Raw genomic sequence first — 22,847 nt, 5'->3', positions numbered from 1 at the left:
TGTGGTAAACTGGAAAAAATGAAAATGGAAACGAAACGAATGGATATTGATGTACTGGGAGTCTCAGAAATGAGATGGCCAAACGCTGGCGACTTTTGGTCAGGGGATTACAGAATCATACACACTGGAACAGCACAAGACAATCCAGGGATTGCAGGAGTGGGAATTATCCTCAGTAAAGAGATGGGGTTAAGAGTAAAAGGATTTGTTCAACATAGTGAGAGGATAATTTATGTCCGATTGGAAACTAAACCAAGAGAAACAATCATAATCCAAGTATACATGCCAACTATGAGGCACGAGGATGATGAAATCGACATGATGTATGACCACCTTGAAGAAGCAATTGGCAGAATTAAAGGAGCTGAAAACCTTGTCATCATGGGAGATATGAATGCCATTGTTGGGGAAGGTAAAGAAGAGGATGTGGCAGGGAATTTTGGATTAGGATTAAGAAATGCAAGAGGGGATAAACTTGTAGAATTCTGCCAAAGAAATAAACTTTGCATTATACCTTTGCAAATACCTTCTTTAATCATCATCCAAGAAGAAGATATACTTGGAAAATGCCTGGTAACATTAACAGATATCAAATTGACTTAATATTAGTGAAGCAAAGATTTAAAAACCAAGTTAAGGGCAGCAGATCATATCCAGGCTGCGATGTGGAAAGTGACCACATACTCGTTATGATGACGACTGAACTAAAATTCAAGAACATTAAAAAAAGAAGTACATGTAAATGGGATTTGACAAACCTGAAAAACGAAAATACACTGAAGTACTATCAACTAGAAACAGACAAGAAAACAAATACACAGGGCTGCAATGACATCCAAGGGGCTGGGAAAAAATAAAAACTGGTATTTTAGAAGTAGCAGAAGAAGTAATAGGAAAAGAAAGGACAGAGAAAAGGAAGGAATGGATCACTAATGACCTACTAAATATGATGGAAGAAAGAAGGAAATTAAAAAATTCGGTGAAGAAGGAAGACCAAGAGAAATACAAGAGTCTGAAAAACAGAATCAACAGAGAGGCAAAACAAGCAAGAGAAAAATACCTTGATGATCTCTGTATTTCAGTTAAGGACAACATGAGCAAGGGAAATATCGACAAGGCCTATAAATATGTAAGACATTGCTTTGGAGACAGAAGAAACAAGTGTAGGGCTGTGATGGATGAAAATGGCAATATGTTGGATGACGATGATGAAGTTGCAAGAAGATGGAAACAATATATAGGAAAACTGTACAGCGGACCAGACCTGTCTGAAAACAACATGGAAGAAGAAACAGAAGTAGATGCACACAACATAGGTGAACCTATATTAAAGAAAGAGTTTGAACTAGATATGAAAAAATTGAAAAACAACAAATCGCCTGGTATAGACAATATCCCAGCCGAACTTCTGAAATCTGGAGGAGCAAAACTGAATCAGGAGTTCTATAATCTTGTTTTCAACATGTACGAGCAGGGTAAAATTCCTACAGACTTTGAGAAAAACATTATGATCCCCATTCCAAAGAAGCCAAATGCTACAAGATGTGAAAATTATAGGACGCTCAGTCCAGTTACACACACCTCTAAACTATTAACCTCAATTATCCTAAAACGCTTCGAACAAAATGTTGAAGCTACACTCTCCGAAGACCAGTTTGGATTCCGGAAAGATAGAGGAACCAGAGAAGCAATATTTGCTCTAAAACTAATAATAGAGAAACGACTAGATAAGAACCTGAAAACATACATAGCTTTCGTAGATGTAGAGAAAGCCTTTGATAATGTTAAATGGGATAAGATGTTTGAGGTACTCAAAAAAGGAGGAATAGACCATAAAGATAGAAAAATGATATGGACCCTTTACAAAAATGAGACAGCAGTTATCCGTGGACGGACAAAACAAGAAGAGGTGCAGATACGGAAAGGTGTCCGACAAGGTTGCGCACTATCCCCTGTTATCTTTAACGTATACATTGAAGAGGCGCTGAAAAAAGTAAGGGAAAATTCACAGACAGGTGTAGTAATTCATGGCCAACGAATAGATATGATAAGATATGCTGATTATATAGCTGTCCTGGCTGAAAGTGAAGAAGATCTTGCAGTCCTACTGAATAGAACGGATAAAGTTATGGGTGAAGAATATAATATGAGAATTAATAAAGCAAAAACAAAAGTAATGGCATGCGACAAAGAAGATCAAGTGAAAGTCCAAGTTCATGCAGGCAATGAACTGCTTGAACAAGTTGATAAATTTACTTATCTGGGCAGTAATATTACCAGGGATGTAAGGAGCAAGGCAGAAGTGAGAAGTAGAATAGCTCAAGCAAAGGCTGATTTTAAAAAGAAGAAAAACATATTAACATCTAAGAGCATCAGCCTTGAAATCAGGAAAAGATTTTTGAAGTCATATGTGTGGAGTGTGGCATGCTATGGGTGTGAAACATGGACTCTCGGGACAGAGGAAGACCAGAAGCTAAATTCTGTTGAAATGTGGTGCTATAGACGCATGCTCAAAATAAAATGTATCGACAAGGTCACAAACGAAGTGGTTCTGGAAAGAGCAGGTGAGAAGAGAAGCTTCTTGAGTTTCATTGGTAAAAGAAGAGTGCAATTTACAGGCCATCTATTAAGACATAAAGGACTCCTGAACACAATCATAGAGGGATATGTTGAGGGAAAAAGACCAAGAGGAAGACCACGACTGAGGTACATGGATCAAATCGTGGAAGATGTGGGATGTAACACCTATAAAGAAATGAATAGAAAAGCTGAAAGATGCACAGAATGGGGACAAGCTGCCATTGTAGCTGTTGCAAACCAATCCTTGGATTGACCACTACAGAAGAAGAAAAGATGGTGGAATGAAGATCACTGAATGATATGGAGATAGCAACAGCAACTGGAAAACAGTTCTCAATGCTACTGTCAATACATGAATTAACATGTGGAAAATGATCTTGTGTATTGTGTACTGAAAGAGAGCTATAATGTCACCACAACAGGCAGCTAAAACCATTCAGAATAGCATATCAGTGCCAAGCTGTAACAAGAAGTAATATATGTCTTTTTTCATGTTGCACTGCTATGGCTCCAATACTAGCATATATAAATGAGAAGACTGGTACAGCAATGCATTAGCAGAAGGGAACCTAGAAATAGCCTTTACAATAGGTAAACAACACACAAGAACACATTCACCACTCATGCACAAACATAAATGCTGCTGGGACTTGACAGAAATGGTCGGATATTTGTGGACATTATATGAATTTTTCAGTGATTTACAAGTAATTTGTCATCGTCTGTCACCAGCTACTTTACAATCAAGTTTGACATTCTCTTCGTGGATTGCCTATTCCTGGAATTATTGCCAAACCCACAAAATTACTGCTGTTTCGTAAAGTTCAAATGGTTTGGTGTTCCTATTCCTTTTGGTAGAAACATTCCAATTATCTGTTATTTCTTCTTGCCTTGTGATGTCTCTGTTATGTTGTTGTTCTGTTGCTCAGCATTTGTGCAGGAAACCGGAATCGTTAACTGTTCTGAGGTGTGGGCAAGTAATTACGTCAGTACAAGTTACAGACCACTTTCAGCATTACTAAGCACACTTGACTTGTACAGTATCTAGGCTAGTGCCCATGCTTTCTTAAGAGTTCACAAATACATAGATGTTACAATAATCAACAATCAACACAAGTCAGGGTTCATAAAAAGATGCCTGCTATAATACATATTACCCCGCAATATTAGGGGTGATCAGCGTACAGTTGTTGGTTACCTAACTGAGCAAATCACCAACAAGGATAGACAAATTATTGTTCTGACAAGTCCATCAAACTCATTCACAAAGCATCGATAACTTGAAACGTAGCAAGATGGAATTTAATCCAACTGTTATGTTTTCTGCTCCAAAGAATAACTTAATCTTTTCACTCTTTCATATTATATCTAATGCAGCTGCACATGTAATATGTAACATGTACAGGAATATATAAAATTCTTATTCACACAAAATCTCATTTAAACTTATAACCCTGTTGTTTACATTTGTCTTCCTGATTACAATGATGCCATGATTGTACTTAAAGCCTAAGTAATTAGAAGTTACATCTAACTGAAATAATGATGACATTGTATAATTGTAAAACATTTTGAGCTAATAAGCAGCAAAGGACATCTTGTCACCAATATTTCAAAAGCAAACTTCCTGATTTTCCAAGAACACCTGTGGAATTAACTGCCATTACTTAACTTACAAGTTAATTGACATCAAAAGATCAGACACTCAAAATTTCAATTGCCTGCTTTGCTTTAATGACTGCAGGTTTCTGAACTTTGACAATAAAACTTTACGGCTGTATTTATTCGAATGACACTTGTCACTACACTTGTCACTAATCCAGCCAGTAATTAAGATTTTGAATAATTTAGTAAAATAAAACATTTGTTTCAAGGTGCGTGCCATTTTCATAAATGGAGGATTTTGAATGATTGTTGAATACTGTTGTTCCCTGTACTTTTGTGAAGTACTAACCTGAAACACTTTTCACAAACCAAACAATAGAAAAGTAAAATCTAACCTACCCAAATTTCAAAGCATTTAGTCACCCCTCCCCCAAAAACGGCTGTCTGATTCTGGAAATCACACATCTCTAAGCCAGTACGTTAAAGTCTACAACTGAACAGTGCACAAATAACATCTCTCTGTCAGATGATGTCAGCATCTGGGGCCAGAAAGCACTTGAATAACATCTCCGTTCCAGTTAAAGTTGATCTCTGTGCCATAACATAGCATATGTGACACATATGTATGTGAATAGTCTGAAAGTGAGTAATACCTTTTCCCCTTACAATCTCAGGTGAGTGAAAAATATACAACCTAAGTACTCACAATCTACAAACTCTAGTACTGGATGATATAATTAATGCTGTTAATTGTACTGCATGTTATTTTGTGTGCACTTTCACTTTCATGCGTTGGTTACTGTATGTTATGCAACTGTGAAACTTAATAAATATTGTGACTGTGATTAATGACTGGGTGAATTTTCTTCTGTGTGTGTCTGCAAAAGATGAGATGTGTGACCCTTAACCTGTATAGTCTGTGAATTGTAAAACAGGAACTGGCCACCACCAAAACAGTATAGCGTGAATAAAGTGGAATGAACCACTTACAAAATAAATTTCTAGTTTGGTCTACATAATTTGGCAATATCCTTCATAGCATCAGTTTCCAGGATATATTTTCAGGACAGCAAGATATGCGAATTCAAGTTTCACCAGAACTGAGTGCAACATCTATTAACAGGTAAGAGGTCCATCACAAGCTCCAAGACATATTTCAGCGAAAGATTTCAGTGGCAGAACAGGCAATCAACTCTGTGATAAAACTTTCCATTAGAAGGCAGAATAACATTCATTAAAATACAAATAATTCAACTACAGAAATAACGAAAGTTAGCAGTGTGGAAAATATGTCACTATAAACACATTGCTGCTTGTAAGTATACTGGTTGTCTCAGAAGAAGCCAGGAAGCAGTTATTCATCATGTTATGGTGCTCGAAATACTACGAGTATTTTTTGTGGATTGTGTCATATTGTTAACCATAAACAATGGACCAATGAGCCATAGACTTTATGTTATTTTAGGCAATAAATTGTGCCTGGTTTTGTGTCAAAGGCCTGGAAAAGGCTCATCAATAACAACACTGGAAACAAAGTGTTGTATCTGCACAGGCTTGACAACACCACAAAACAAAACAAGACCAAGTAATATCAATGTCGGAAGACAATTAAGAAGTAAGTTCCATGACCCTATTAAAAGCCTTGATTGCCCATTGCATGCGTCTACTGTATAAAATGTCTGTGTCACAAATTTACACAATCAGCCACTACATAACTGTTCAATACGTAACACTATAGAATTCGACAGTAATGTATTGGGCTACCTGGTTTAACATGAAAGCTTAGTCTATAGGGAAAATCCTGTGGATTGGTAAGTGAGTAATTACATGATATTTCAACACTATGACATAGTCAGGTGAGAAGAGCTTCACATGTGGACTATGTATGAAAACAATAAATCTTACCTGTCCCTTCTTTTCATCTAACCATGCTTTCAGCTGCTGAAACTGGTCCGTCAATGTATTGATAGTTCCTTGAATAACTGTTCTCTCATCTTCTGTCTTTGTTTTTTCACAGATTATATTCCCATTCTTTGTCAGTCTCTCTAATTTATCACTAGTACCACCAATCTCTAGTTGAATTTGCTGCAAAAGGTATAACTTAAATCACAAGCTCAAAAAACTGAAACATATTTAAATATGCACATAATGTGATAATTAAATTCTAAGACACTTGCAAAAATATAGCATGCACATTCAACCAATCACAAAAAAGGATTTTAAACAGCTAAAATAATACTCATATCGATTCTAAAATTTATTTTTAGCTTTTTTAAATACTTTTATTCCAAACATAAAATAGCTAGAATTACATACTGAAAGATATTCTTTGAGCTGCAGAGGCTCCACTGAACGATCTTGAACTTTCAGTTCTGCATTCTGTATCCAGGCTTGAACCTCCCCAACATCATTCGCATAATCATGTCGCAGGGTGCGAGCACGTTTGAATTCTCGACTTTTCTCATCCATTTTGTTAGATACACTCTCTGATGCAAGTTCCACAGATGACAACTAGATGAAAAAGATAAAATATGCTGTTACAGTCTGATCACAGTACTGAAAACTGATGAATGCAAATTTATACATATGTAACAATCTGACGATAAAGAGCATTTGCAACAAAGTCACTGGAAAAGATACTAGCAGAGATTCACTTTGCATACTGATTGGTAACAATTCACCATAACTTAAAGGAACTATGATAAAGCCCATCATGTGAACTGGGTAGGTGATCTGAACCTGGCCCATTTCACAAACAAGAACAATACCGCATCATCTTGCCATGTACTGAATGTCACACAAACCTGTTCCAACACACAGTTTTCATTAGACTTTTATACTAATGAGACTAAAACCTAAGAGGGAAAACTAGTGTTTGTAGATTTTACTTTGAAGCATGTTTTCAGCATATATTTAGAGAAATAACAGAAAGACTAATTTGCAATGGTCACAATACAATTCAATCACTGTTTTGACTATGAGTAAACTTTATAATATAGTGACTTAACACTTTACTTGGGAGGTGTTGGAAATCAATCACTAGTTCATTACGTACAAAGGAACATGTTCTTGTACTGATAACTGTTGCATTAATGAATTCAATTTCAGTATTAATTTTTGCCTCTTATCCACATTTTTTCCTGATAGACTGAAATATATTCAACTGAAATCTGGTCATTCAATACTATTTTTTCTGACTTATTATTCTTTACAACTAAACTTGACAACTCTCACTGCACATTTTAATTAATGTATCTAGAAATTTCTATTCCATTCCTCAATCACAGCAAAGCACTTACCTCTTGAGCAATGTCAGCAGGCACTAGGTTTTGCGATTCAGTGTATTTGTCCCTCGTGTCCGAAATGAAATCCTTTGCAGATGAGACTAATGAACTGACTTCCGATTTCAGATTCTGTAAAAAGAACAGATTATTTGAATCTCCTGTCATCACAGTAAATTAAATAATTAGTTCCAAGAATTGTTTTAGTATGAGTTTCTGGCAGATGACTGAAATTAAATTAACTTTAGACATTTCCCATTTCTGTATTCCCAACACTTTTGTGCAAGTGTATTGTTCAAGCACTTCAATTCTGTTTAATACACATTAATTAATGATGTAGTAGTTAGTCTAATAACTCATACAACAACCTGACGGACACTCAGGATGCAAGTATGCCCTCACAGTTAATTCTGTGTCTTTGCTATGGATTGCCCATCTAAAAGCGTGCTAAACTGAACAACAACTATTTATATAAGCATACAAACAAATCAGTTATGTTGCTCTGGGTGTTCTTGTACTTCAACTTTCACATGTGTCGCATTCCTCAGAAAGAGATGGCATCTGCTTAGACGGTAGTAGGCAATCACCTGAACTTATACATAGGCTGGGCATTGTACTAAAATGATGATTGTGAGATAGCGTACAGCTCAGATTATTCACCTATTATTTTTAGCTGCAAATTTAAGAGCTTCTAAGACTGAGATTAACAGAAATGTCATGGTATGCTTAGAAAATACAATGTAATATGGACACCAAGATGTGAGCAATGGTATGCAGGGACTTCGAAAAGTAAATTGCACATGTAGCCCCTACACTAAGACCATCGTGCAAAAAGTGTGGTACACAGTCAGAAGAGAGCATATAAGACACATTTACTGCACACACAGTTCTGCTGCAGCGCAGATAATTGGTACACCACTGTGTGAGAGTGAAATGGCACGGCGACTGGAAATGTACTACAAAGTTGAAGTACGCAAAGCATTATGATCCCTGTGGGCAGGAACATGGCAACTATGTTGGAGTATAGTGTCATGTATCTGTGTCACTTCGAAGCATAGTTCAGCATTCAATACAAGTTATTTGGCCAACCATAATAATGTGTAACTTACTGGTTAAAGTATCCTTGTATAAAAAGTGCCCATGCCTACTGATTGGAAGACACTGATAATGTCAACAGTACAAGACAGGAGAAGGCATTGTTATCCAATGCTCAAAGTGTTCTTGTCAAATCTTATGTCTAAATGCCATAGTGCAATTTCAACATTTTCAGAATTTCAGACTGGTATGGTGAGCATAGTCATACTGTGAGATTTATCTATCGTCACAGTGTGATGGATATATTTCCAATTATAGGTGGGACTTTACAATCAAGCACATTCACTGCAGCCTCAGTACATCAGGCTTGAGAATGAACCAGTCGGTTTGAAACTACTCACCAAAATATATGTACTGCTACAGTGACAAATTTGTGATAAACACTTCATAAATGCCATCGGTTTATGAAGAGGGAATGACTAGATGGCACATGGTTTACGAAGGTAGTATACCCTCCATAACTCTTAATTCAGTCTCTTTAAATCCTTTTGCCATCTTCACATTAGAATACTGCAGTAAATATGAATGAAACTCTTTACAACTTGACTGACTCACAGCTCAATTCGGCAGCACACAGCAAGCAATTTGTACCCTGAATTTTTTTATATACAGTACAGAACATGCTATATTCAAGAGACAAATGGAAAATTTGCCTATGAAATGCAAGCTGCCATCAGAAGGTGTGTTAGGCCCAAACCCCTTACGGAAAAATGAAGATTCATTCAATAAAAAATGTGGCTGGTTTTCTGCATTGGTACATGCCTAAGCACCTGAAAAGTTTTCCAAACATCATGGATATAATAATAATATTCTGCAGTGATAAATAATTATAAAACTGTGGCTTATAAAACGCCTACTGACATACTGTTTGCGCCATACCGTCTGTATGGCAAAATTACAAAATTTTATTGGAATGTCCATAATACTTACCTGAATGGTTTTTGGGAGCAAAATCCCACAGCAGTGATTTACAGCAAAGGAATGAAACATTTGGTTTAACAAGAACAGCCATTTAAATATAGAGCCTACCAGCCCTTGAAATATTTACACAATAACATACCCAGTAGCAAAAGGTTACATTTTATGGAAGATGTAAAAGGAAAGAGATGTGTTATGGCTCTGTCAAACACAATTTCTTGTGAATGTGGACCTATTAGCTAACCAGTGAGAAAGATGTACCTGCTCTTCCACCAACTCTTCTGTCTCTGTCTCAGCACATGATTATCGTAACCCGACCTCTTATTGTTGTGGACATGACATGACTTTACTTGTAATTTACATCCTGTGTTTATGATACACCTACACTCCCCCTCCCCCCTCCCAATATGAAATAGTTTGATGTTTGCACCAAAGGTTTTGGCTGAGGTGGTATTATTTATTTTTTGTGACTAAATTTTTAGCTTTTTACAAATGTTGATTCTTCTTTTTGGTGCTGTCTCTAATTACACTGGTCAAGACAGGCATTTTGTATGAATGTCATTCACCTAATCTACTTGACTTCAATGTCCCATATGTTAAGACGTATCTGTATCATATTATTCCCTTGTGATTTGAAAATGAAACGTAGCAACTGCTTTAGTAGTCATACGTTAAATTGCAAAATTGCACAGCTCACTCTGACTAATGGCAAATTCAACCAAAGCAAGTCTTACCGATATACCAAAAATGAAAGCTGATTCATGAACTACACGACAGAAAGATGTGTTCTTTGCAATAGGTGTAGTTTAATGTAGAGGGGAATACACTGAATAAATCATTCAAGAATCTCCATTGAAATCTCCTGTTTTCCAAAAACTGCAACATAATTTATTCTCAAAATAAAAACACGTACCTCAACTGCAGTTTCAGTTTCTTCCTCGTTGTCTCCAAAAACATAAAATACGTCAATTCTTGTCTGCAAATTTTCTAATTCTTTCTTAATTCTGCAGATTTCCAACTGGATATGATCAATGTATGTAAGTTCAGAAGTAGCTTTGTTTAATTTGCTCCTCACCTGTTCAATGAGCCTGCACAACAAATGATACTCTTAAATCATGATGTTATACATCAGGCAAACATTTTACTTTTAATTGTATTCTAAAAGGGAAACAAACAATAAACAACAGCTAAACCTTAGAAATATTCACTTGCAAACAAACATTCACAACTATGAACTAATGTATAAAAACTGTATACTGCTTAGTTGAAAACCCTATCAATCTTCAGTTGTTTCAATATGCAAAACTGCTGAGAAGCCTGCCTCGAAGCTAGTGTAATGACAAAGAATCTAATGGAAAAGTGAATTATTTATTGACATATCAATAATTAGATAAAACCTGTTCTTTACAACTATTCAAATTGTGCATTAACAGTGTGATCTGATGTCACACTTCTTATATGCCATTATCTGCCACACATTTCACAGGGAAGAATCGCGCAGAGAATGTTGAGTAGCATTTGTGAACTAAAAATAAGCCCAATATGCAACGCATTGTGTTCCAAGTATTCAGCAAAGTACAATAAATGTCAATAGGTAGCAGAGTATCCATTCTCAAATCATATTTGATAAATGCCACATGAAGAAGAGCTTCTATGAATGTGGAACAAGTCCAATTACAAGTTAACAAGCAGAAGTAGGTTTTGTAGGTCAGCTCTGTTAAGTATGCTAATCTACTCATAATGAATTACATAAATTACTTCTATATTACTTTATATTTAATAGAGTGTATTACAAATTTTAACCCCCCTCCCTACACACACACACACACACACACACACACACACATAAACTGCTTTCTGCTAAGAACTTCCATGACTTTATTACTTTTGGAGAATTCTGTCAGATCTCTATGTACAGGGAAAGTTAAAACCAGTCTACCAAGAATCAAAATTTAATTATCCAAGCCCAATTATTATGAAAAAGTACACATACACTTTCTAATAAGTTACTATTTTACTTTAATTTCGAATATTTGGGGATTTATTATTTCTTGCCTAATGTTGGCTGGCAAATAATTAAATGAATTTTGCACCTGAATATAAAGATCTATTTTCAAATCGTGACTGGGATGCAAAGTCATTTTGGGAATTATTTTCCCTTATGGTACTGTAGTTGCAAATTTCACCATTCATTCTAAATTCATTCTTAAGACAAATACCATTACATAAATGTATTGATTGATTTGTGAGTAAAACCATGCTAAGGCACCAGAAGAGGCTTCTGTAAGATGTTTAATTATCAGCTTTGCCTACAGTAATGTGCACAATACATATTTTTTGACCTCTGCTGAATGGAACAAGAGATTACGCCTAGGACAATGACAAGTGAAAGCATGGTAGCAGTTCTATCAATGTGTCAAAACAGTACAACATATTTCTAATAGCACAGTGGGCAGAACTGAACTTCTTGGTTAACTTATTCAAGTGGAGATGCAACCTCAGTTTCCTGACAGACCAAATGTGTAGATTTCACACATGGAGTTTCATTTAGTGAGAGTACACAGATCTACGTGTATGGCACCTGTATGACATCTTGTCTGGAATTGTATAGCATAAATTTTTGTGTTAAGATTATGAGCACAGGGGTTTGCTGCAAACTTATTGTAAACCTGTTCCACTATTCTCCTAGTATGGAGATAACAAAATAGTGTGACGTAAACTGAAACAAGTTTATTCATCGCATTGGGGAACCAACATAACTACTTTAGTTTTCATTATGTGATTAGCACAGAAAATGAAAAGAAAGCATGACTACTAGTATATACATTACTCATGTCTCTTCGATGACGTGTTAATATAAACCACTGGGAAAATTAATCTGTTATACACATAGCATTAGCGTTACAAAAACCTAACAATAATAATCTCCTCACACAATATAAATCTTCACTCAAAATTCGAATAAAAATGCGAGTGACTAACGTGACTGTCTCTCAAGCACAAGAAAAGTTTTTGTTTAGAAAAAGGAAAAAAAGTTTAAATAATGTATCACAACAAAATGCTCTGAGACACCATACACAATACTGTAAAAATTCACAACTCAACAGCATCCATGAAGTGAGCAATTTATTGTAAATTAACAATTATTTGACTAACACAAAATACAAAAAAATACTTGAGTCGATGTATATTCTTTAAATACTGTTTAATACACTGGTTTATATATAGCAAGAATGTTTCAAAAAACCACTGTGAAAGACATGATTCTTGATAAATGTAACTGCAGAAACAAGAAAAGTTCATTTGGCTTTCATGGAAGATAAATAACTGAGCAGTCCGAGAACAACACAAACAACAACAATGCTGTCATTGGTGGAGAATGCCAGCACCCATAAATGCGGGAAGCAGGATGTTCTGATTCTCTAACGCACAAATAATGAGAAGATTTATACGCTCTACAGAGTATTTATATGTTCCATGATAGCTTATAATCGTGTTGTAAGACACAAGCAGAGTAGGTCCAGTCATAGACGCAACAGAGCAGTACCAGTTAATGAAGTTGCTTCACCGATACACTGTTTCATTTACGATGCAAACTAAAATTTTCCTCTGAATCAACCTTCCCTCGTAGAAATAATTATATGTTTTTAATTTAACGGTTCTAGTCATGCATTTTTATCGCCCAATTACCAAAGAAAAAGTTTGTAACAGCAGATGTGTTACGGCATATGTAATAATCGCTAACATCTAAGGAGATTAGTGTTTGATTACCGAACCGATAAGCTACTATTTTTGCCGCACACTTCTGATGAACCGCGAAGGTCCGGTTTGTAGCCGCTACGATTCAATAAGGGCTGTAATTTAATAAACGATCTATGACACAGTGAGAGGTAACATGCGGTGTGAAGACTTAACAGCAAAATTTGGATTATCAACAGGTACAACACTATCAGCACATGAGAAATTTCGTTTTAATTGCAATAGAAGTAATTCTGCACAAACTGAGCGAGAGAGAGAAAAGCATCTTACAGCTGTTTATCTTGTATATGTTTTGTCTAGTTAAATTTGATACGAAATTTGTAAACACACACACACACACACACACACACACACACACACACACAGAAAAATTCCTCTGCACTAGTGCACTGTCCGCATGACAGGGTGTTCAAACTTCAGGTGTTGAAGTAGTTTAAAAAGTGCACCAACGAGTAAGTTACAGTGTGCTATACTAAAATTTTTATGAAAACTGTTGTCAAGTATTGTTCCTTGTTGTATATTCCTGTTCTATCATGCACAAAAATAACTCGCTGAAGTATCTCAGTATTTATATTTGTTACCTGCTGCTGACAGTCCATAACGCAGTATGCAATCAAAATAAAAGTAAATTTTCGATAGCAAATTTTGTAATCGTAACAGCGACGCACTTGATCAGACCTGCTATCGCAACACGCGGGGGCAGAGCAGGAAAGGATCCCGGACTATTAAGTAGCTGCCACCGGCCAAGAGCCGCGCCAGCTCTCTAGCGGGCTTCCTCACATCTCACGTGGTCAAACAAAACGTCTCACACACAACACTTTCTGCCCTATTCGACCGTTTCGCAAGGGCAGATGCGACAGGCCCCCTCCAGAATCACGTTGGTGTACACTTGACGGCAGTATTGAAAACACTGGAGAGCAGGTCGGCGGCGGGAGTGCTGCGCTGCTGCCGGCCGGCGCCATAATCGATACTTGCTGCCATCGGCACTACAGCGCGCTCACCTCAGTGGATCCCCTGTCTTGCTGCTCTCCAGCCACTCAGGTCGGACGTTCGAAACTGTTCGAATCTCGAGTGATCAGCCGCCGGGTCCGGCACGGTCAGAAAGTCCCGCGCCTGCGCGCTGTCCTGTAGTACCTTGGCACCTTTGCCAAAACCGATTTGGGACGAGGCTGGGAGGGAGAAGAGAGGCATGTGTGTCGGCGGTGCTAAAATAAGATCTCCCGCTTGCAACGGGCATTAGGCTTGCTGGACTGTCGGTCTGCGACGAGACGTCCGTGAGGCGCCGGGCGACTGTTCCGTCATCGACTGGACCGGTGCGATGACGCCACCGACGCGTCAGTTACGAACTACACCGTGCAGAAATCTAAACGGCCTACGATGTAAACGCTGGACGCAATGCCTACTCACAGCCAACCGGAATTAGATTCCAAGATCTGTTTCAGGGACAGAGTGGTGCTGGTGAACACCTCACCTGCGATGTTTCCTCTAGTTCGTCGAAAGTGTACACAATGAAAGCAGAATCTTATTTGAAAACTTTTACTGGTGTCTGCGGCACAGAACGATGTGAGAACATCAGTACTAACTTTGGCTCCACGTAGGCGAGTAAACGTTATAATCAATCTAGGGTAATCCCCGTGGTAAAAGAATTTGAGAGGTTTGGTTGGGTCTACCTCTAGATCCTGAGTGAAAGGACAAACTTAAGTTTCTTTCTCATTAATGATTAACTCACTTGTTACATCCCAGAAATAAAGATGGAACATACGAGCGCAGTATTCCGTAGACATTGGAAGTCAGAAGCTACACGGGGAAGAGAGAGAGAAGCGAAGAAAGTGTCTTGTTGACGGAATCATCCCGCCACTAACTTCAGTTGATTTAGTGACGCCAAGCAGCACATAAATGCGGATAGTCGAACCGGATTTGACTCTACTGTGCCGATATGGGCGGTACATTATAATTTTTCTTTTTATTTTTTAATACACACGGAAAACGCTACCGACATGAGCGGTGTGAGAGAAAGTGTGGAGGCCTTACTCATGTTTCTCGTACCCCGTAACGCCGAACAGTTTTGTTCAGTGGACCGATCCGAGAGGTGGGGTTAGCGACCCTAACGGGAAAGTCAGTTTATTTAAGCACAATTTAAAATGTACCCGTGTTTGTGTTATTTGTGACAATGTGAGGGGAGGGAAACGAAGTACGCTATCCTCCACCTTACTCTTGTAAAACTATGCGATCTCGGCGTAGCCTCATTGCCCCGTGAAGCAGAGGTTATGGGTTTGTCGTACATAGCTGCGAGGATTAAATGTGCTCTATATAGCTGGGGAATCAATTTACTGAACAGTTCGTGTGCTGTTATTTTTGTCCTCAGTCCGAAGCCGGGTTTAATGTGGCTCTCCACTCTAGTTACTCCTGTGCAAGTCTCTTCATCTGCATAAATACTGCAACCTATACCCATTTGAACATGCTTACTATATTCAACCCTTGGTCTCACCCAACAATTTTTATCCCAGACACTTCCCTCCATTACCAAAGTGACCATTCATGATGACTCCGGATGTTTCCTATCAACCGATCCCTTCTTTTAGACAAGCTGTGACATAAATTTCTTATTCGCCCGAATTCGATTCTTCATTAATTACTTGCTCTAGCCATCTAACCTTCAACGTTCTCCTGTAGCTTGACTTTACTTAATTCCTTTGGCCCCTATGGGGGCATAGGGCATCCAGGAGAACTCGCCATCCGTCTCTGTCTTTTGCCATTTGCCTCAATTCTGCCCAGGTCTTACCAACTCTTTTTGCTTCCCCTTCCACTGTCCTCTTCCATGTGCCCCTTGGTCTTCCTCTCTTCCTTGTTCCCTGGGGATTCCATTCCAATGCTTTTTTCTCGATGGCTCCATCTGGTTTTCTCAAGGTGTGCCCCAACCAGCCCCACTTTCTCTCTCGTATCTGGTCTTCTATAGGTATCTGGTTTGTTATTCGCCAGACCTCCTCATTACATATTTTTTCTGGCCACCAGATATTCATGATGCGTCGAAGACATCTATTTATGACGCTTTGTAACTGGGTTGTTATATTTTTATCCATTTTCCAGCTTTCACTGGCGTACACAAGGACAGATTTCACATTTGTATTAAAAATACGGATTTTTGTTTTGTATGTGATATTTCTATTTTTCCATATTGGATACAATTGTATGAAGGCAGCATTTGCCTTTTTAATGCGATTTTTCACGTCATCTCCAGCTCCACCATCTTCCGCCACTATACTACCCAGATACAGGAATGAGTTGACAGTTTCCACTCGCTGCTCACCTATTAACAGGGGCACCTCCATGTTCCCTGAATTTACTCTCATTTCCTTTGTTTTGCCTGTATTTATCTTGAGGCCAGCAGTCTCTGCTTCTTCTTTCAGCAAGTTTAATTTAGCTTGCATATCAGTCAGCCTTGGAGCTAATAAAACTATATCGTCTGCAAAATCCAAATCCTCCAGACGTTCGTGGATCCCCCACTGGATTCCTCGTCTCCTGCCTGTTGTGACTCTTCTCATAACAGAGTCTAGAATGAGTAGAAAAAGTGTTGGTGACAAAATGCAACCCTGCCGGACTCCAGTTGTTACTTTTATGGGCTCTGTCATATTTCCCTTGTGGAGTACGCAGCATTCGTAGCCATCATATAGATCTTTTATTATGTTTAAGATCTTTTGTGGTATGCCATACTTCCGCAACATCTGCCAGAGCACTTTATGTTTCACGGAATCGAAGGCCTTTTGAAAATCAATGAATGCCAGGTACATGGTTGCTTGGAATTCTTTGCTTTGCTCTAAGATGATCCTAAGAGTGTTAATAAGATCAACACAGCTGCGTTGTGCCCTAAAACCGGCCTGTTCTTTACGCAGTCGCTTTTCAAGGGATTCTTTAATTCTGTTTAAAATAATTCTGGTGAGGACCTTACTGGGCACTGACAATAATGTAATACCACGCTAGTTATTACAGTCTGACAAATTTCCCTTTTTTGGGAGCTTTACCACCAAGCCATTTTTCCACTCCTTTGGAGATTTCTCTTCAAGCCAAATATGCTTCAGCAAAGGATGGAGCATTTTAACAGTACTTTCAATATCGGCTTTTAAGAGCTCTGGCGCTATGTTGTCTAGGCCTGGAGCCTTTGTATTTTTTAGTGTTTTCAAGGCAATCCTAATTTCGTCCATTGTGGGGCACTGCAAATTTATATCTTGATCTTCTTCAACTTCCTCTGGAACATCTCTTACCTGTTCCTCTTGGTTGTCTTCACAATTTAACAGTTCCCTGAAGTGCTCCTCCCATCTCTGTAGCTGTGCCTGTTGAGTTGTAAGCATCACACCATTCTTGTTCTTAACTGGTCCTTCATGTCTGAAGTTCTTCATTGACAACCGTTTCGTAATGTTGTAGAGCTCTTTCATATTTCCTTGTCTTGCTGCCTCTTCTGCTGATTTTGCTTGCTCATCTATCCATTTCCTTTTATCTCGACGTAGCAATGTTTTCACTTTTTTGTTCGCCTCCATGTATTCTTTATGCGCTTCGCTCTTCTGCGCTCTTGTCTTACAAAAATTTAACTTCAGTTTTAGTTCTTTCCTGTGGCTGATTTCATTCCACGTAGCATCGGAGATCCATTCCTTCCTTTGATGTGCCTTAAATCCTAAGATTTTTTCTCCCACATCTAAATAACTGTTCTTGATTTTTTGCCAGCATGTTTCAATTCCCTTTTCCATAAAGTTTTCTTCAGAGAGGACCTGGAATCTGTTTTGTAGTTCAAGGGCAAATGTTTCTTTGATCTGTTGGTCTTTCAATTTTGCCACCTCTATTTTCTTGCACCTATGATTGTGCTTGGTTCTGTTTGCCACTATCTTCAATCTGAATTCCGCCAAAACTAGGTGGTGGTCACTTCCAACGTCTGCCCCTCTTCTATTTCTGACATCTAACAGAGAGTGTCGGAACTTGCGGCTTATGACTATGTGGTCTGTTTGATTTTCGGTAACGTGGTCTGGAAAACCCACGTTATCTTATGGCAGTTACGATGTGGAAACAATGTGCCTCCAATGACTAGGTCATGTTCAGCGCATGTATCTATCAACAGTTCACCATTTACATTCCTGATCCCCATTCCATGCACGCCCATGATATGTTCAAGCCCTTCATTTTCTGAACCAACTTTTGCGTTCAAGTCACCCATTAAAATTTTTATGTCCCTAGAATCTGTTTGTCTAAGGACTCCGTTAAGCTCTGTATAAAATGCATCTTTTAATTCTCCTTTAGCTATTTCAGTAGGTGCATAGCATTGAATTACAGTGACGTATCGCACATTTGTTTTAAAGCGTGCGGTTATTATCCGTTCTGAGACTGGTTTCCACTCCAGTAAGCTCTTCTTGCTGCTTTTAGATAGTAAGAGCCCTACACCATTCCTATGCATCGCGTCCTCACCTGTCTGACCCGCATACAGCAACACTCCACCATTTTGTGTTTGGAATTCCCCAGATTCTGGCCACCTCACTTCACTTAGTCCCAATATATCTAGTCGATAGTTCTCCATCTCTTTTTCAACCTGTCTTAGCCTCCCTGCCTCTCTCAACGTCCTTACATTCCAAAAACCGATACGGGTTTTCCTTTTCAGGCCAAAGGTCATATCCTTAAGATCCATCCGGCTGTTTCTCCTTTTAGTTTCTGTTATATGTGTTTTTTGGTGGTGCGGGTTATCAGCCCACAGCCCCCAAGTGTCCTGGTGGGGCGGCCACCTCATGGCCTGGACACCTGCCAAGGTTTTATTTCAGGGCCTTACCCCTTAGATAGCTTGTCTTCACCACGACTACAGAACGCTATCCATCCCTTCGCAGTAAGGCCTATGTGCATCAACGTTGTCCTGGTTTCCAAGGATCTTCCGCTGTCCACATTAGGGGACTGTGTCTGCTGCCACACAATCACAAGGAGGAAAAGGAAAGGAAGGGAATGAATAGGATGGGACAGAACAGAATATGATAGGACAGGACACTAGACGGGACGTTGTGAGACACACTTTGTCTGGATCCTCTATGCAGACCTGTCCGGCTTGGGAGGCCCTGCCGGTAGTTACACCACCGCCGGCATAGCCCTCCACTTCATTGGATCACACAAACCCCCTCGCCCACACGGACAGTGTTTCGCTAAGGCGGTGTCTCCTGAGGGGGTTTCTCCTGTAGCACTATATTCCAAAAGCTTCTCTTCTCGGCTGAAATGTTTATTAACTTTATTGTTTACATTCCACTTCCGTACAAGGCAACACTCCTGACAAATACCTTCTGAGTAAATTTTCTAAAATTTATATTTGAAGTTAACAAATTTCTCTTTTTCTGAAATGGATTTCTTTGTTTTGGTAGGCTGTAATTATATCATCAATGCTTCAACAATCCTCACTTATTCTGCTGTCCAAATAAAGGAACTCATCCACTACTATTAGTGTCAAATTTCCTATCTATTTTCATTAGCATCGTGATTTAAGTAGAACACAATCCATTACCCTCGTTTTACTTTTGTTCATTTTCACTTTACAACCTATTTCCAAGAAACTATCCATTCCGTTCAATTGCTTATTCAAACACTTTGCCGTCTCTTGACAAAATTACAGTGTCATTGACTGCCTTCGAAGTTTTTGCTTCTTCTGCTTGATATGTGCGTATGGCATTTTTGGCTGGGAGTACGCTACTGAGGAATTCTGACGCCCGGTGTGTCTTTTTATGTGGCGCCACTTAGACGTCTGGCTCGACAATGATTACACACACACACACACACACACACACACACACACACACACACACACAGTACCGAGCGGAGAAATTCCCCGACCGGGGAGAGAATCGAATCCGGAGCCCCGTGATTGAGAGTCCCCAACACTAAACACACGATAACGAGCTACTGACTACTACTCGTTGAACTTTAATTTCCTTTCCAAATTGGAAAATTGGTTTCCATCACAACGCACTCGATGTACGTACTGAGTGATATCTGGGATAGTCGTGTCTGTATTTTGAAACTATGGCTTACTAAAGTGATGAATCGTTTTAAAAATTCTTAATAGAGCAATACAATCGTGTATGATGTTTCAACATTAAAAATAAGCAAATAACTGTAACAAATAAAAATAATTTATTTGTTTTAACTTGGCTGAAGGGTACGCAGCGTTTCAGCCAGCTCCACTCCTTTTTTGCACATATTGTTTTTGCACGGGTACAGTAAGGTTGCGTACAGATCGATGCAGATGCTAGTAAGTCGCTTGTCACACAAATTGTCTTAGTCACAGAGGCACGATATTCGCTTCCACAATGCTAACAGCAACCGATGCTCCTCACTAGGTCGTTTGGCTATAGATAACTGTAAGTGCTTTTTTACAAAGCCACAAATAATTAGTTTTCCTACACGGGTACATTTTAAATTGTGCTTAAATAAACTGACTTTCCCGTTAGGGTCGCTAAACCTACCTCTCGGATCGGTCCACTGAACAAAACTGTTCGGCGTTACGGGGTACGAGAAACATGAGTGAGGCCTCCACACTTTTTCTCTCTTCGGAAGTTCACTGAGGCTTTTTGCGGATGATGCTGTGGTATATCGAGAGGTTGTAACAATGGAAAATTGCACTGAAATGCAGGAGGATCTGCAGTGAATTGACGCATGGTGCAGGGAATGGCAATTGAATCTCAATGTAGACAAGTGTAATGTGCTGCCAATACATAGAAAGATAGATCCCTTATCATTTAGCTACAATATAGCAGGTCGGCAACTGGAAGCAGTTAATTCCATAAATTATCTGGGAGTACGCATTAGGAGTGATTTAAAATGGAATGATCATATAAAGTTGATCGTCGGTAAAGCAGATGCCAGACTGAGATTCATTGGAAGAATCCTGAGGAAATGCAATCCGAAAATAAAGGAAGTAGGTTACAATACATTTGTTCGCCCACTGCTAGAATACTGCTCAGCAGTGTGGGATCCGTACCAGATAGGGTTAATAGAAGAGAGAGAGAAGATCCAACAGAGAGCAGCGCGCTTCGTTACAGGATCATTTAGTAATCGCGAAAGCGTTACGGAGATGATAGATAAACTCCGGTGGAAGACTCTGCAGGAGAGACGCTCAGTAGCTCGGCAGGGGCTTTTGTTGAAGTTTCGAGAACATACCTTCACCGAGGAGTCAAGCAGTATATTGCTCCCTCCTGCGTATATCTCGCGAAGAGACCATGAGGATGAAATCGGAGAGATTAAGAGCCCACACAGAGGGATACCGACAATCCTTCTTACCACGAACAATACGAGACTGAAATAGAAGGGAGAACCGATAGAGGTACTCAAGGTACCCTCCGCCACACACCGTCAGGTGGCTTTCGGAGTATGGATGTAGATGTACTTCACTTGTAAAAAAAGTAACTGACCATACTATAATACTTAAAAGCATCAAGTTATGTCGTTTATAACATAATAGTTATTCTTGCAGACATTTTTGTCCTAAATTATTCTTTTGTGTAGGCAGTAACTATTAATTGCAATGAAGTCTCATGAGTGCACAACAAAATTCTTAATAATACAGTAACTTGCAAATAACAAAATGCTTATTATCATAAGTACGATTGTATGACGTACGCTTACTATCAAAAGTACGATCCTATGGGGTACCATGCGAAATTAGTTACTAGTTTGAGGATTTAGTGGTAGAGTGGGCGCAGCAGGTTATCTACAACCGACTGAATCGACTCTTTTCGCTCGGTTGCTCCCAAAGAACGGTTTCACTCAGAAGAATGAATGAATAATTCGGCTGATACGTAAAACTACAACCGATTGACGCTATTATTTTCCAGCAAACGTCTGAGTCGATTTTTTTAAATTCGGTTGTTCGTACCACTACTCCAGACAGATGACGAAAAAAGAAAATTAGGCGTTAAATATGGGATACGTTAGTGAAAGAGAAACGCCGAGTTTGAGAAAGCAAAGGGTGAAGATCCGCGAATAGGGGACTCACGTGATGTGAAAAGAACGGATCGCAAAGAGCGTCCCGATGTCGTCATCATTTATTTCCGTCGGTATAAACACGCGCCTAGTCGGTGGGCAAACACCGCAGCGGTCGTAATAGGCAGGGCTTCGCCTTCGCTGGAATAATAGCTGACAAAAGCACCACCGCAGATGTGACGACGAGAATTTCAATGCCATTCTTACGCTGTTTGTATTGCCGCCGTGATCAGCCCCCCCCCCCCCCCCCCACATCCTCGCCAGTCCGCCAAAACGACTCGCGGCAACGGACTTTCGCGTTGCGTCACATTGCACAAACCCCGCTGTAGAAGCTTCTTTTTCCATCATCGATATCTATGGATCCCCTATGGGGTCTTGCACCTTAAAAAAGCTTTTGGACTTCAGCCAGGCCTAAATTTTACCTTTCCCAACAGATAGTTAAGCAAGCATTCTCCATTTATATCTCTTACCACTCGGGCTCTCTCGCCTTATATCGATAGCTGTAAATACTAATCTAACAATTTTTTTTTTCATTTCTTTTTCTCTTCTTAAGAGACACACAATTTCCAATACAATACTGCCTCTAAATTTCCACAGATATAAGTATTATATACGTAA

General features: G+C 39.0%; 1 protein-coding gene across 1 annotated transcript in view; it reads right to left on the bottom strand.

Moving 5' to 3' along the window:
* LOC126194652 (muscle-specific protein 300 kDa) overlaps positions 1 to 22,847 on the bottom strand; it is a 607,158-nt gene that overhangs the window by 116,527 nt on the left and 467,784 nt on the right. Inside the window, exons 96-99 of the mRNA XM_049932837.1 lie at positions 10,393 to 10,567; positions 7,485 to 7,598; positions 6,502 to 6,696; positions 6,091 to 6,270 (exon numbers count right to left, since the gene is read on the bottom strand). Of these exons, the coding sequence (XP_049788794.1) occupies positions 6,091 to 6,270; positions 6,502 to 6,696; positions 7,485 to 7,598; positions 10,393 to 10,567 (664 nt within the window). The remainder of the gene's footprint in view (positions 1 to 6,090; positions 6,271 to 6,501; positions 6,697 to 7,484; positions 7,599 to 10,392; positions 10,568 to 22,847) is intronic.

Source organism: Schistocerca nitens, chromosome 7 (assembly GCF_023898315.1).
Source record: "Schistocerca nitens isolate TAMUIC-IGC-003100 chromosome 7, iqSchNite1.1, whole genome shotgun sequence".
Classification (NCBI taxonomy): domain Eukaryota; kingdom Metazoa; phylum Arthropoda; class Insecta; order Orthoptera; family Acrididae; genus Schistocerca; species Schistocerca nitens.
Note: the sequence above shows the minus strand (reverse complement) of the source record. Positions and strands in the feature narration are given on the sequence as shown.